The 13,981-nt window shown below is 27.3% G+C and overlaps 3 protein-coding genes across 3 annotated transcripts; 1 reads left to right on the plus strand and 2 right to left on the minus strand.

The window, feature by feature from the left end:
• Positions 1 to 358: 358 nt before the first annotated feature.
• Positions 359 to 8,943, plus strand: LOC111039020 (malate dehydrogenase, mitochondrial). The gene is made up of 7 exons (XM_022322296.1): positions 359 to 642; positions 1,053 to 1,250; positions 2,517 to 2,684; positions 7,489 to 7,614; positions 7,694 to 7,831; positions 7,927 to 8,118; positions 8,545 to 8,943. Exons 1-7 carry the CDS (start codon positions 583 to 585, stop codon positions 8,674 to 8,676), a joined length of 1,014 nt encoding a protein of 337 aa, XP_022177988.1. The 5' UTR covers positions 359 to 582; the 3' UTR covers positions 8,677 to 8,943.
• On the minus strand, positions 4,285 to 7,098 carry LOC111039021 (poly [ADP-ribose] polymerase 12-like). The gene is made up of 4 exons (XM_022322298.1): positions 6,666 to 7,098; positions 5,081 to 5,201; positions 4,762 to 5,014; positions 4,285 to 4,698 (listed from the first exon to the last, which is right to left on the minus strand). The coding sequence occupies exons 1-4, from the start codon at positions 6,677 to 6,679 to the stop codon at positions 4,526 to 4,528; spliced, it is 561 nt and encodes a 186-aa protein (XP_022177990.1). The 5' UTR covers positions 6,680 to 7,098; the 3' UTR covers positions 4,285 to 4,525.
• A 759-nt stretch (positions 8,944 to 9,702) lies between the features above and the next one.
• Positions 9,703 to 13,560, minus strand: LOC111039019 (short-chain specific acyl-CoA dehydrogenase, mitochondrial). The gene is made up of 9 exons (XM_022322295.1): positions 13,279 to 13,560; positions 12,968 to 13,134; positions 12,045 to 12,154; positions 11,810 to 11,961; positions 10,722 to 10,910; positions 10,500 to 10,643; positions 10,317 to 10,444; positions 10,088 to 10,183; positions 9,703 to 10,026 (listed from the first exon to the last, which is right to left on the minus strand). The coding sequence occupies exons 1-9, from the start codon at positions 13,316 to 13,318 to the stop codon at positions 9,817 to 9,819; spliced, it is 1,236 nt and encodes a 411-aa protein (XP_022177987.1). The 5' UTR covers positions 13,319 to 13,560; the 3' UTR covers positions 9,703 to 9,816.
• Positions 13,561 to 13,981: the final 421 nt, after the last annotated feature.

The following is a 13,981-nucleotide window of genomic DNA, read 5'->3' on the forward strand; positions in this document are numbered from 1 at the left end:
CTTTGATACATACAATATATTATGCATATTTTACAGATCTATATACTATACAAGATTGCAAGGTGGAATCATACTTCGTCGTTTCGTGTGTAGTGTTCCGTATATTTAATACGAAGGTAACAAAACGTTGGTCATTCAATTATTCAACTCTACACACACGAAAAGGTGCGATCCACCTTAAGTTTATAAATCCACCTTGCCGCTTTGAGTCCATACTCCATGCTCACATCACCAAACTAAAAAAAAATATTAGTGTGTTAACAGTTAGTGAACTTGTTACTAGAGAGCAGTAGTTGTACGGAGATTATGTCATCACACGTCAAACGTCATTACTGATAAGGAAAATATCGCCGACCATTTTTCTATATAATAATTCCATCTTTCTCGTTTCTGTGCCGTCTGACCACTGACGTACTCACGTTCAAGTCTACCTCAAAATATTATAACCGAACGACGGACGTAACATTACTAATTATTACCAAAACTACCTTCAAGTTACAACACTAGTTCTACTCGCAGTTACCTATTTTTATTAATTTTATTTGTTTATTATTACTTTTGAATTCCGTCTTACGGTTAAAAATGTTTTCCAAAGTATTTAAGAATATCGTCAACCAAGGAACTAGACAGTATTCTTCAAAGGTAATAAAATACATTTTTTATAACTTTACCCACTACATATTTGAAATAATTTAGTTATTATATTATTGTGTTAGCAATTTCATTATCAATTTTAAATGATGTTTTATTCTTTATATTTGGTACATTAATATTTTTTTTATATTTCTACCCTGTTAATTGGGTGCACAATATTGACCACGACTGAACCAAATCATTTTGAATTAACTTTAACTTAGGTACTTCCTTGGTACTACCTTGGTACTTTAAAATATGTATTGTGCAGAGAAAATATGTTAGCGCTTAATATATTTTTATAATCTCGATAAATACTTTATTTCAGACATGTGGTTTATATTTATTTTTTATTTATTTATTGTACTATACTGTTTATTTTAATAAACTTAACTATTTGTATTTGTATTTATTTACAGAAAGGTTTAAAAGTAACAGTATGTGGAGGTTCAGGCGGCATTGGTCAACCCTTGTCGTTGTTGTTAAAACAAAGTCCACTCATCACGGATTTAGCTATTTATGATATTGCTCCAGTAACTCCAGGTGTGGTTGCTGATCTGAGTCATATGGATACGAATTCAAATGTAACCAGTCATGTCGGTTTGGACAGCTTAAAAGTATGCATTCGTATGAATTAATTGGTATTTAATAGATAATTAAGTATCTTATGTCCCAATTACTAATAAGTATTCTTAGGTGCAGTCATGAAATTATATAATTTAAAAAACAAGTAAAAAAGTGCATTTTGCAGACATATATTTGTAAAATATGCACTTTTAATAACAATAATAACATCCATAATAACTCACTCATAAAGTCATAAAATATCAAATATACAAAATTCGATCATTTTATCAGCATTGATTTAAATTTTATTTTGATTGAAAGCTGATCTGTATCTAACCAAGTTCTAAGTCTTAAAATTAATTGAAATTTATAAAACTATACCCCTAATTAAATATGACCTTTATAAACTGTGGATAGCCCTGCTGATAATATTGCATCACTTTACTTTACGTAAAGATATGTTCAAATATATTAACCAACAAAATAATAGTTTATAATAGCTAATGTTTTAATTTATAGGTAGGTACTATTCGTATGATAGTCAATTGTTATTACGATTTTCAAAATTATCTGACGTTTCATAAAAAACAATTGCAATCATTTGAATAATTATATAAAGTAATTTAAAATTTATCTTGTTGTTTCTTTACTGAAGTCCTAATTTATTCCTTCATTTTAAAATAAAGGCCTTAGCAGTCGGTCGAAACTTATACTGCTCTTAGACCATTTGTTGGCCACTACAATTTTACAATTATAAGGCTGTTTCATAGCAGAGCAGTTGCTGTGGCCTGCCGCAATGACTAGCTACAGCTCGAAAACCGTACCTTAAGTCTTCGGAATAACCATTTTAGTTAATAGGTACTAAAGTCTTTAAAATTGTATCAATACTATATTTTATTGCCCATTATTTTTATGCATATAATATGCACAAAATGTCTTATTCCACATTTTATGTACCTCATTTTTTAATTACCTACTAATTTATCGTACAATACTATAGTTATTGAAAAATTGTGTTAGTGAAAGATTGTTTATATGTATAATTTATAAATAACACATTGTCCTTAGTTTTTGCTTACATTATTGCCAATATGTTAGTTTCTTGGCAGTAACAAATTTTATAAATTCTAAAAATAAATCATTATTTGTTTCAAGGTAAAGTTTTGATTGCCAATTTTTTTACTTCCTAAATTGTGTTAGGTAATAAGGTGTCAATCTTTAAAATTGGTATAATTTATTTTTAACTATTAATATTAAAATACCTACTGAATTTAATATTTTATTTTAATTATATTTTATGTATTTACCTTTTTTAGGATGCAGTAGCTGATACTGATGTAGTTATTATCCCAGCGGGAATTCCACGTAAACCTGGTATGACCCGAGATGATTTATTCAATACAAATATTTCAATTGTATGCGATATTATTAAAGTTATTGGACAAGTCAGTCCTCATGCGCTTGTTGGAATTATATCAAATCCAGTAAGTACATACATAACTTATAATTTAACTAGTTGTTTAATTTAGAGAATGCTTAAGTTTATTGTAAAGTAATAAACTAATACCTAAAAACTTGTAAATATTTGTTTTATGATTTAAAGTAATAATTTTTTTTCAGTTTTTAACTTACTGTTTTGAATGTAATTAAATAATTTTTTTTTAACATTTTTTTAATACTGTGAACTGTAATATATATCTCAAATATTTGATTACATAAACTTAGTATGTGGTATACTGTATTAGTACGTATATGTAGAGTATTATTTAATCAGTGTTGTTGTGTTATCTTGTATTAAGTTACCTCAGTATACCATATTTTTTACTGTAAAAGGGCTAGTCTTGTTGAATTATTAATTATAAATATCTTAGACCCATGCTTAGAATAAAATTTAATATTCATAGGTTATTAGGAGGGTTTGGGACTTAAAGAATTTGTTTATTTTTATGGTTTGACATAAAATATAGTAGAATGGTATGGAGGTGTATGTCATGTTACAACATGTTTAATTATGAAATTTAAAAGTGCTTTTTTCAACGATTTTTATGAAAAATGCTCATTCCCAGTTCTTCCGATTATTTTTACTTTTAGGTATATCTCTACTGACATAAATGTCCTAGCCTAGATATAGATAGATGCTACTGACAAAAACCTAGGCATTTTAGTTAATTTCTATGTATTTTTTTTTTTCATTCATAGTAAACCTAGAATTAAAAATAATTTTTCACCTTTTCATCATATTTCCTAGTAATAAATACCGGAACTTGTATTTGCTCTCTTATCTACAATTCGGTCAAATTAACTAATTTTTTTCAGTTATTAGAACATTTTTCTGAAATATCTAAGAAGTATAATTGAGAAGTTTTAGTTTTTTATGCTTCTAAGTATAAATAATAAACTTAAATATATTTTAAAAAAATTGTGTCGATAATTTTTGTCTTTTTTTTTTTTGCTTAATTTAATATTTTTAAAGTGCTTATAATGAAGTATTTTATTGCTTTTTTCTGCGCTGATTTTGATTATTATTATTGCTTTAAGTCCTGAACCCTGGTTATTAGTATGTTAGTATATAAAATAAATAACATAGTGGTTCATTATTGTATTAATTAATTAAAGCTGGACCACTATCATTATACTTTTAGTTTTACCAATTTTGATCATAAAAACCTAAAGATCAAAACTATGTTTTTATCAAACAAGTAAGAAACACTATCTGTGACTTGTTCTCTCAGGTAAATGCATAGAATAACATGATAAAATCTGTTAGTGTATGTAAGCATGTGTTACATAGTGTATTAGGTATTAATGCAAATAACAAAATGGTAATTTGGTGTTCGGTTTTAATTCTAATTTTAATAATAGCTTAGTTTTGAGTTTAAAAAAATAATAAGTATAGATTAGGTCTGTTTAAATCAATCAAACAAAATAAAATAATAAGTTTTTACTAGATAAATAGATAAAACCAAATGTTTATAGGTTGTTTAAACTTTGTTCAACCTTGTTAAATATCATTTAAATTTCTTTTTATAATAATTAAGACAAAGTGTATAGAATAAATTAGAATGATAACATTTTGATTAAGTAATACATTTAATGTTTTATTTTTTAATTTAAGTATATTCAACATAACAGTTAATTTACAAAAACTATTGTTAATATTTACCTAAATATTTAACTTAGAATCTCTTTTTTGACCTTTCTTCTAGTCGGGTTAACATTTTGATAAGTTTTCAAAAATGTTGTTTTGTATTTATGTATTAAAAAATATTAATGTTCTATTTTTTTCAATAAATTTATAAAAAATCGTTGCATTACATTCACATTACTAACGATAATAAACTATAAACTCTGGGTAAAATGTATTGTCATCATATTTAACATAAACTTTACCTGTATTACTCAAAGAAGTATCATGTTCACATTTTGTCGGTACATTTAAGTCATAGTTGACATCTACCACTTCTATTTTCTTTGTAAGCACTTTGCAAATCATAAATGCTGTAAAAATATTTGTGAATTAAAGTTTAAAATCCATCTGATATGTTATGAATTTGATATAACCTCCATCTGAACTTGAATGTCTGTGTGCATATTTTGGACATGTTGAAAAGCAAGCACCAATTCCAAATCTCGACCTATAGGTCTTACGCCAGTCAATATTATTTTGTGAAATACTCAAAGCATTTGTTGGTGAAGTTGCGTGATATAGTTGTCTTTCCTTCAATTTATAACTATCGCCAGCTTTTAATTCGTCTTTCCATAGTAAATACATACCATAAAGTTGAGGATTGTTTACTTTTTTCACTTTGAGAATCTATAGTCAACGTTTGATTACTATTTTATTTGCCTTTATTAATTTATGTTGACTTGGAATACTTACTTTAAAATATGATTTTATACCCAAGAACAACAATCTATTTGTGTAGTCACTATCATAGTCGTAATCTTCAAGTATATTTTGTTGGTAAATACTTGCCAATGGTGATGATTTAGAAAAGTCACTAAATTAGACATGAATTAGATATATAATGTTAATTCTTATGTATTAATAATATAATTTATTGTGTATTGTTCAAACATTAAAATATACTATAACATTAATTGATATGTGCAAATTCCAAAGTACTTTTGCTTAAGCAAACAGCTAGTGTATTCTAATTAATATGTAATTACTATAATTATGTTTTTGTCTTACATTTGTTGTAAACAGTGTAAAACTTAGCTAATTCAGTAAAATTATGCCATTAAATTTAATATATCTTCCTGGTATACTAAATGGAAAGTTAAAATTAACAAAGATAAGTCATCACATATTACTTTTTCCTTAAGACCGGGTGAAATACCTTCTGTTAATCTAAACAATCAAACAATACCAACAGTCTCCAACATCCGTTACCTAGGTCTAACCCTAGACAAGCGACTCACCTGGACAGAACATATTAAAATCAAACGTAATACTCTTAAACTCAGAAGGAAATCACTACACTATTTGATAGGTAATCACTCCAAACTCAGACTCAATTCCAAACTGCTTATTTATAAACAACTTCTCATGCCGATATGGACTTATGGCGTACAACTGTGGGGTGCGGCTAAATTATCAAATTTAAACATGATACAAAGATTTCAATCGATCACCTTACGCATGATAACTAGGGCCCCCTTTTACGTATCCAACCACACACTCCACACAGACCTAAACATTAAAACTGTCTCAGAAATGGCATCAACTATACACAAACGTTATAGGTTACGACTAGAAAACCACCCCAACCCGCTAATCTCAGCACTAAACTCACAAACAATACCCGGGAATCCCCAAAGAAGGCTTAAGAGAAGATGGTGCCGTGACCTAAACTTTTAATCTCAAAAAAAAAAAAAAAAATACATACATATGTATATATATAATATACATATATATCTAACATAAATAAATCAATGAAAAGTGTAGCCGCTGGGTTACTTCTTTTATCAAGCAAATCATGTCTTCTTACTTATTTTAGCTCATATTCTTATTGTAAAACTAATTTACAGATTGTATATATTCAATAAAAAAACAAAAAAAAAAAAAATTTAATATTGTCATGAATAATTTACCTATTATTAAACTTAAAGTTAATAATATTATCTGTTATTGATAGTTTAATTTTAAATTGTGTCAAACCTATGTAAAACATTACAATTTTTATATTATCACAACTTGTTTAAAATTTAAATATCAACAAAAGTCAATAACCTTAATAATATTATTACCTTCAAGTCTGATTATAGGTCAATTCAATCTAATATTAAGACTAACAACACAAAAATGATTCTGTTAAATGAAGTTTTTCTGTATGTAGACAGGGACAACATATTTGGCGTCTTCTTAACAAACTTAGTAATTTATAGAGAAAAATCTTCTCTTGGTTTAGAATTTAAACGTACATTGTTCTCTTAAATGCTTTTTATAAATAAATACTTACCAATCGAAAGGCATTATTGTTACTTTGATTGGTTTGTAGCAATTTAACTAGTTCCAAACTTAAAGGCGTAAAACACTTCAAAAAAATTATAATTATTTTATTAATTTATAATGAAAATCAACCAACACTCTTGTAGCATTACTAGCTACTGATCCAGTTTATCTCCAGGTTGCATATTCATAATTCATAATATGATATTTAAATACAATTGTGGTTTAGTTCTTTGTTCTAGATTTTAATGTATTTATAATTATTATAAATATATTTTGTTTGCTTTGTAGTTAGTAGATAGTATTCTATATTATTGTCTATCTTTATTTAAGTTATAATGTCCAGTGTCTCAATAAGACTTGATAAACTATTCACTGTGTATACATACAATTTAATTTATCATTTCAGTCATGTTAAAAATATAAATAATAATTAATATGTAATGTTTAATGTTAAAAAAAAAACTTTTTCTTATTTATAATTAAATTAAATTAGTAAATACTAAGCATAATATATTGTTTAATTTTTACCCCAAATATTATAATCTCAATCATAATGTGCAGTAAAGTTGGGAAGTATTTTATATCATAAAATATAATTGTATATGTTTAATTCTGTACTCTACATCTTACCAATATTTTCTCATTTAAATTTGATTCTTATGTTGCATCACTCTACCTCTACCTGCAATATCCAATTACTATCTATATTTACATTGCTGCTTTTTTTTAGTTAATTATTCATTTATATTTGATTTTGTTAATCCCAGCATTAGTAACAGTGAGTTAAATATATATTTTATTTAATATGTATATTTGTTTGTTCTATTTAGGTCAACAGTGCTGTACCAGCTGCTGCAGAAATATTGAAGAAGCTTAATGTTTATGATCCAAAAAGGTTATTTGGTGTTACTACTTTAGATATTGTTCGGTCTAACAGATTCATTGCTGAACTTAAAGTAAATATTTTTTGTTGGAATAATTTAAAATAAATACCTGATGTATTACATAGTTAATAAATAATACCTACTTTTTAAGTGTCTTAATGCTACTGATGTCAATGTTCCTGTAATCGGTGGACATTCTGGGCCAACAATAATTCCCTTAATATCTCAATGTACACCTCAAGTAAAATTTGATCATGATGTGCTTGTGAAGCTTACCAAACGTATTCAAGTGAGAGATGGTTTTTTTCTTTTTAATACGACTTACTGTTTGTTTTTTTTCACAATTTTTCAAATTAACATTCATTACATTTATTTTAATTTTAGGAAGCCGGTACTGAAGTTGTACAAGCTAAGGCGGGAGCTGGTTCAGCAACTCTATCTATGGCATATGCAGGCGCCAAATTTACAACTTCTATGTGTCGAGCGATTCTTGGTGAATCAAATGTCGTGGAATGCTCATTCGTTGAATCAACAGTGACCGACTCGCCATACTTCAGTACACCAGTTCTTATTGGGGTAATTTTGTACTTGTACTATTATTTATTATATTTCATTCTCAACAATTTTCATAGGAATTTATCATCCAAGGCAATATGTATATTTTATGAACAGTGATTAATATTTAATTTAATTTGATTAAGTGCAATTCAAATGGATATCAAACAATTGTTTTTTTGTTGAGTACCTACATGACCCTCATGATTGTGTACAAATTAAGATAACAGTTTCACAATTGCAATATTGCATATTTATGTATGCATAGTTTTAACACAATCATATTTTTCTGTGCTTATCAAACTACAATCATATTAGAATAAACAGACTCAACTTATTCATTTCTCAATACTCTTATGTTGAATAATTTTCATTGTTGTTGCTATTCAGAGCTATTCTTGTACCACCATCATCAGTGTATAAATTTTTACTTTTATTCTTTTATAGAAAAATGGAATTGAAAAGAACTTTGGCATGGGAAATCTGTCAGATTTTGAAAAAGAGTTACTAAAGGCTGCCTTACCCGAATTGGCTTCCAACATTAAGAAAGGAGCAGATTTTGGCAAGAACTACAAATAGATGTCATTATAAATAGAATACTTTAATTCCGATCCAATGTATTATGTACATTCATGTACTGCTACTTAAAAGTATTTAAATTGAAATTGTGCCCTCTTTTCATTATACTTCTACATGACAAAATCTTATGTTTACTGAATATTATGTACAAGATTTAATAATCTACTCGAAATTGAACTATTTACATTAGACATATGATTCGTTATTTAATATATTTTGTCAGTGTCACAATAAATGCTAGTTACATAATAAATCATAATAATTAGGTACACTAAAACATATTGCTATTTGTTATTTTCATTTGCATCCTTGTTGCTGCAATAATAGCAAAAATATTGTTGAAATGCTCACCAACCTCTTTCCGGGTTTTCTTTAGATAAACTTTTTTATTATTATTACATTTTTCTACAATATGTAAGCCCAACAATTACATTATTGCACACTGATGTTATGAGTGATTTGTCCATGACTGGAACCACGAATAACATCACAGACCACAGTTAAAAAACTATTGTTCTAAAGTACAATTACATACTGAAAAAATGTGTACATACTAATTACTACTTAATAAACAGAAGTAATTTGTCGTCAAACTTTTGCAAGTACCACAATTATCTACTAGAAATATGCCCAGGTACATAATTAGTAACCTATTGACATCAGGTATTATATTTGACAAAAGGATAGTACATACAAATTTAAACAAACAAATGTATTTAAAAAATATAATATTTTTAATAATAAATTATAATTTATTTTGTTTTAATTAGATACACACAAACATCAATTAACAAATTTTTCATAAATTGATGATAGTATATAATTTATAGATGCATTATTTTATTATAACCAATATTATTTTCAAACTGATTAAAAAAATGTTTAATACAAAAATATGAGCAATAATATTTTAAATACTATTGAGTTTTGTTTTAATATTGATCCAACAATTAATCACTAATGAGTTGAAACAATTTTATATATATTTGAGTATTTTCAATAGATGCACTATTCATTTCTATTTGTATACAAACTTAAATTTGGAAAATTCAGTCAAAACATCACCAATGGATTCGTATAAAGTACCCTTAAATCATTTGGTAACAGTATATCGGTATTAATCTTGTGGCTAATAACTCATTAAGAGCTATACTCTTTGAATACATTTCCAGCTATTACAAGCTTCTGTATTTCAGATGTTCCTTCATAAATCTCTGTTATCCGAGCATCGCGATAGTGCCGTTCGGCAGGCATGTCAGAAACATAACCCATACCGCCCAACACTTGGATACACTGGTGTGCATTGAATGTTGCTGCTTCGGATGCAGCTAATTTGGCCATAGCTGCTTCCTTCAGAGGAAAAGTTATTATTAAATTGACGAATCTATCAAATGTAATTAAATCTATGTACCTTTGTGTATGGCTTGTGTTCGTCTTTTAAAACAGCTGCTCTCCATGTCAACAGTCTTGCACTTTCTACTCTTAAGGACATATCAGCAATTTTATTCTAAAAAAAAAATATTTATTGTTTTTTTTTTATATTCAAATACACAATTAATAAATAATAAAATACAGCGAAGTTAAAAATACAACATTAATTCTATAAACAAATTAAACTTTAATTAAAAACAAATAATCACCTGAATACTTTGCAGTTTAGATATAGGAGCTCCAAATGCTATTCTCTTGGTTGCATATTCAACAGCAACATCCAAAGACGCTTGAGCTATTCCAAGTGCCTGAGAAGCAATCCCAATGCGACCGGCATCTAAAATATTACACTTATTTTAGAAAATAAATAAAATATTTATGAATAAAATTACCCAAAGTCATCATCGCAATTTTGAATCCCATACCAGGTTCACCCAAGATGTTTTCTTCTGGAATTGAACAATCTTCAAATATTAAATTACTGGTAGACGAACCTCGTATGCCAAGTTTATCTTCTTTTTTACCCAGTGAAAACCCTAAGAATAAATGTAAATTTATCAAACCATACATTTATAAATCTCTAAAACTATATTATGCTTAAAATACTATTTTACCTGGATATTCTCTTCTAACTAAAAAAGCACTAATCCCTTTGTGTTTTTTAGCTTTATCGGTAGTTGCAAATACGACTGATGCTTTGGCTTCGTGAGCATTAGTAATCCATGATTTAGTGCCATTTAAAATCCAATTTGATCCACTTTTAATTGCCGTAGTAGAAGCTGCTCCAGCATCACTTCCATTACCTTAAAAAATTATAAACATTTCAAACTATAATCAATAATACAAATTTTGGCACTTGAATTACTCATGAACAAAACTAAGATAATTTAATACTTAATATAATCAATTGTTAACATTGCAATCAATTATAACGATTTTGAAGTAATCTAGTGAGTAACTAAAAAAAGCCTCATTATAAAATATTAATATATTATTGTTTATATTATATTTTACTAGGTTAATAGTTATTGAGTTACATAGCATTATTATTCATAAATAAATTGATTTCAACATAGATTGCTGCCTTTAAATACTTTCTCAATATAATACAGATACAACTTTACTTCATAACTGCATTTATTTTTAAATATAGAATACACAGACATACTTAGTTGAATTTAGTATTATATTATTCAAACTTTGCACATTACATCAATCAAAAAGAAAAATGCCTCTGGTATTGAACACACCAGTGGTTCTTAACCTTTTTACTACTACACTATTTATGCTCTGTAACCTGTGTATTTGATAAAATAAGAACATTGTAATTTGAATCTCATCCAATTTAAGATAAAAAATTATATATTAAATTATTAAATCAAGAATGATAAATAATTTGTTAAAGGTCATGTTTTATCAAAATTAATATTAGTAATTAGTAATTACTATTTTTTTGTAAAAGGTTGAACTATTGACCCGAAATATGATCCAAATAATTATTCTGATTCTTTACCTATTGTTTATTTTTATATGAATAATCATATCTATGTACTGATTAAATCATTAAACAATAAAATTAAATAAATCATACAATTTGATTGTTTCTACATAATAAATCATTTATTTATACAGGAACTAGACTCATCTAGAATCTCTACAGCATACTGTGTGTTTATAATTAAACAATTAATGTTTTATTTACCTGGTTCACTAAGACCAAAACATCCAATTTTTTCACCAGTTGTAAAAGGTCTGATATACTCTTCTTTTTGTTTATCATTTCCAAATTTATAAATTGGGCCAAGATACAAAGAATTATTTACGCTCATAATAACACCAGCTGATGCACAACCTCTAAAATAAACCAAAAATATTGACATTCAAATAATAGATATAGGAAATGAGAAGTATATGTATTTGTATGTAATTAAATATACCTAGAAATTTCTTCTATTGCAATAGCATATGCTAAATAATCAAGACCAGTACCACCTAATGATTCTGGAATATCAATTGCCATCAATCCCAGTTCTCCCATTTCTTTAATCTGAATTACATAAACATAGATTTCCATAGTATAAACACACATTTTAAACATGACATGTAGAAAAATATATTTGAATCATTATTTACTTATTAAAATTAACTAACAATATCTATATCTATCTAGCCAATAGTATACACATTTTCTATTATAGCCTATAGGTAATACATGAGATTTTATCTTTAATAAATATTTAAAATAGTATTATCTATCCAATCTACTACACCTATCTTGTTTGTACAGTACAAAATCCTCAAAATAATCTAAGCAAATCACTCTGCAACAATAATACAATATCATACTTAAAATGTTACAATAACCTTTGATTCAACTTTAAATTTGTTTAAACATCAACATAGAATATAAATATAAATGCTGTAATGTACATAATACAACCCATATAATAATCACATTTAGCATTTAGCAGGATTATTTTTATCATATACTATTTATACCTACATTACACAATATGCATAATACGAATAAAGAAAGACCTATCTGTAATATTTCAAGGCATTAAATTACCTACCTCAAGTTAATTTTTTTATTTTCATTATTATATAATTGATCAACACAAATGTAATTTCAGAACAAAGGTATTAATGAAATAGTCCATACGGACTTTGTATTGTATAATATATCTAATATAACAGTATAAGATTATTTCCATATAAATTTCATTGCACTAAATGATGTTACCTACTAACAGACCTATTGTAAGTATTAATTTACGAAATTTATCAACCCTACAAATTCATGATACCTACATTACCACCTATATACTTTAAAGTCAAACGTGTATCACAAGTCACAGACCTGTTTTTCAGGAAATAAATGTTCCTTGTCCACTTTGGCTGCCACAGGTTTTAATTCTCCTTCTGCAAAATCTCTACAAGTCTTATACAACAACCGATGAGTCTCTGACAAGGATGCCATCGATGCTATTGACCTTTTCGTGACACCATTCAGAGCGAACTTCATCCCTACACAATGTAATAATACACGTATAATAATACAAAAGTATCCAAAGACTATAAACTAGGTATATTATTTGTTTCGAATTAATCAATTCAACCTTCACTAGATTAAAATACTGCAAAAAAAAAAAAAACTATAATATCATTTACCTGGGTTTGTCAAAAAAGAAGATAATTTTAAACTCGACATAATGAGTTTTTGTTTTCGCTTCAAACAGACTTATAAAAAGACACGATGATAATTATAAATTAACAAAATAACTATTAGGAATTTAAGCTAGTAGCTAAATGTGTAAGACAATATTATTATAGACTACAGCAAATTTCTATTAGCAATACACGACGAGTGAGGGCATAGATATAAGTGGAAGTGAATAAGTGATCTAGTTTGGAAGACACTCGTACAAGTCGACTGGCAGTAGGCAGTGCAGTACCAATTATTCAAATAACATTTCCGTGAACATAATGCATCTATTCTGTGAGTTGCCTGCTTAGAAAAAAATTAATGGACATCACGACTGCACTCTAGTAGTAATAAAAAGCGTTATACGTTCGTAGCCTTTTAATTTTACGTTCGGTTTTATCACGAATATTCGTAGCATGCATTAAGTCTTGTTAAGGGCGGTAATAGGACGATAATAATTTTTATTTTATCAAGCAAAACGAATTCGTCATGAATTTGATGCCCTAAAATTTAAATCATCTAAGCTAACCCTCCGAAATGTTTCAATAAAATATTTATTTTTTCGACATGCCTTAGGGCTACGTAAGATTTTTCATTATAAACCCATAAATCCCCCCCCCCTCCATGGCTCCATCACCAAACAAAATTATTTTCTGTTTATGCGACCAC

Source organism: Myzus persicae, unplaced genomic scaffold, assembly GCF_001856785.1.
Source record: "Myzus persicae strain clone G006 unplaced genomic scaffold, MPER_G0061.0, whole genome shotgun sequence".
Taxonomy (NCBI): domain Eukaryota; kingdom Metazoa; phylum Arthropoda; class Insecta; order Hemiptera; family Aphididae; genus Myzus; species Myzus persicae.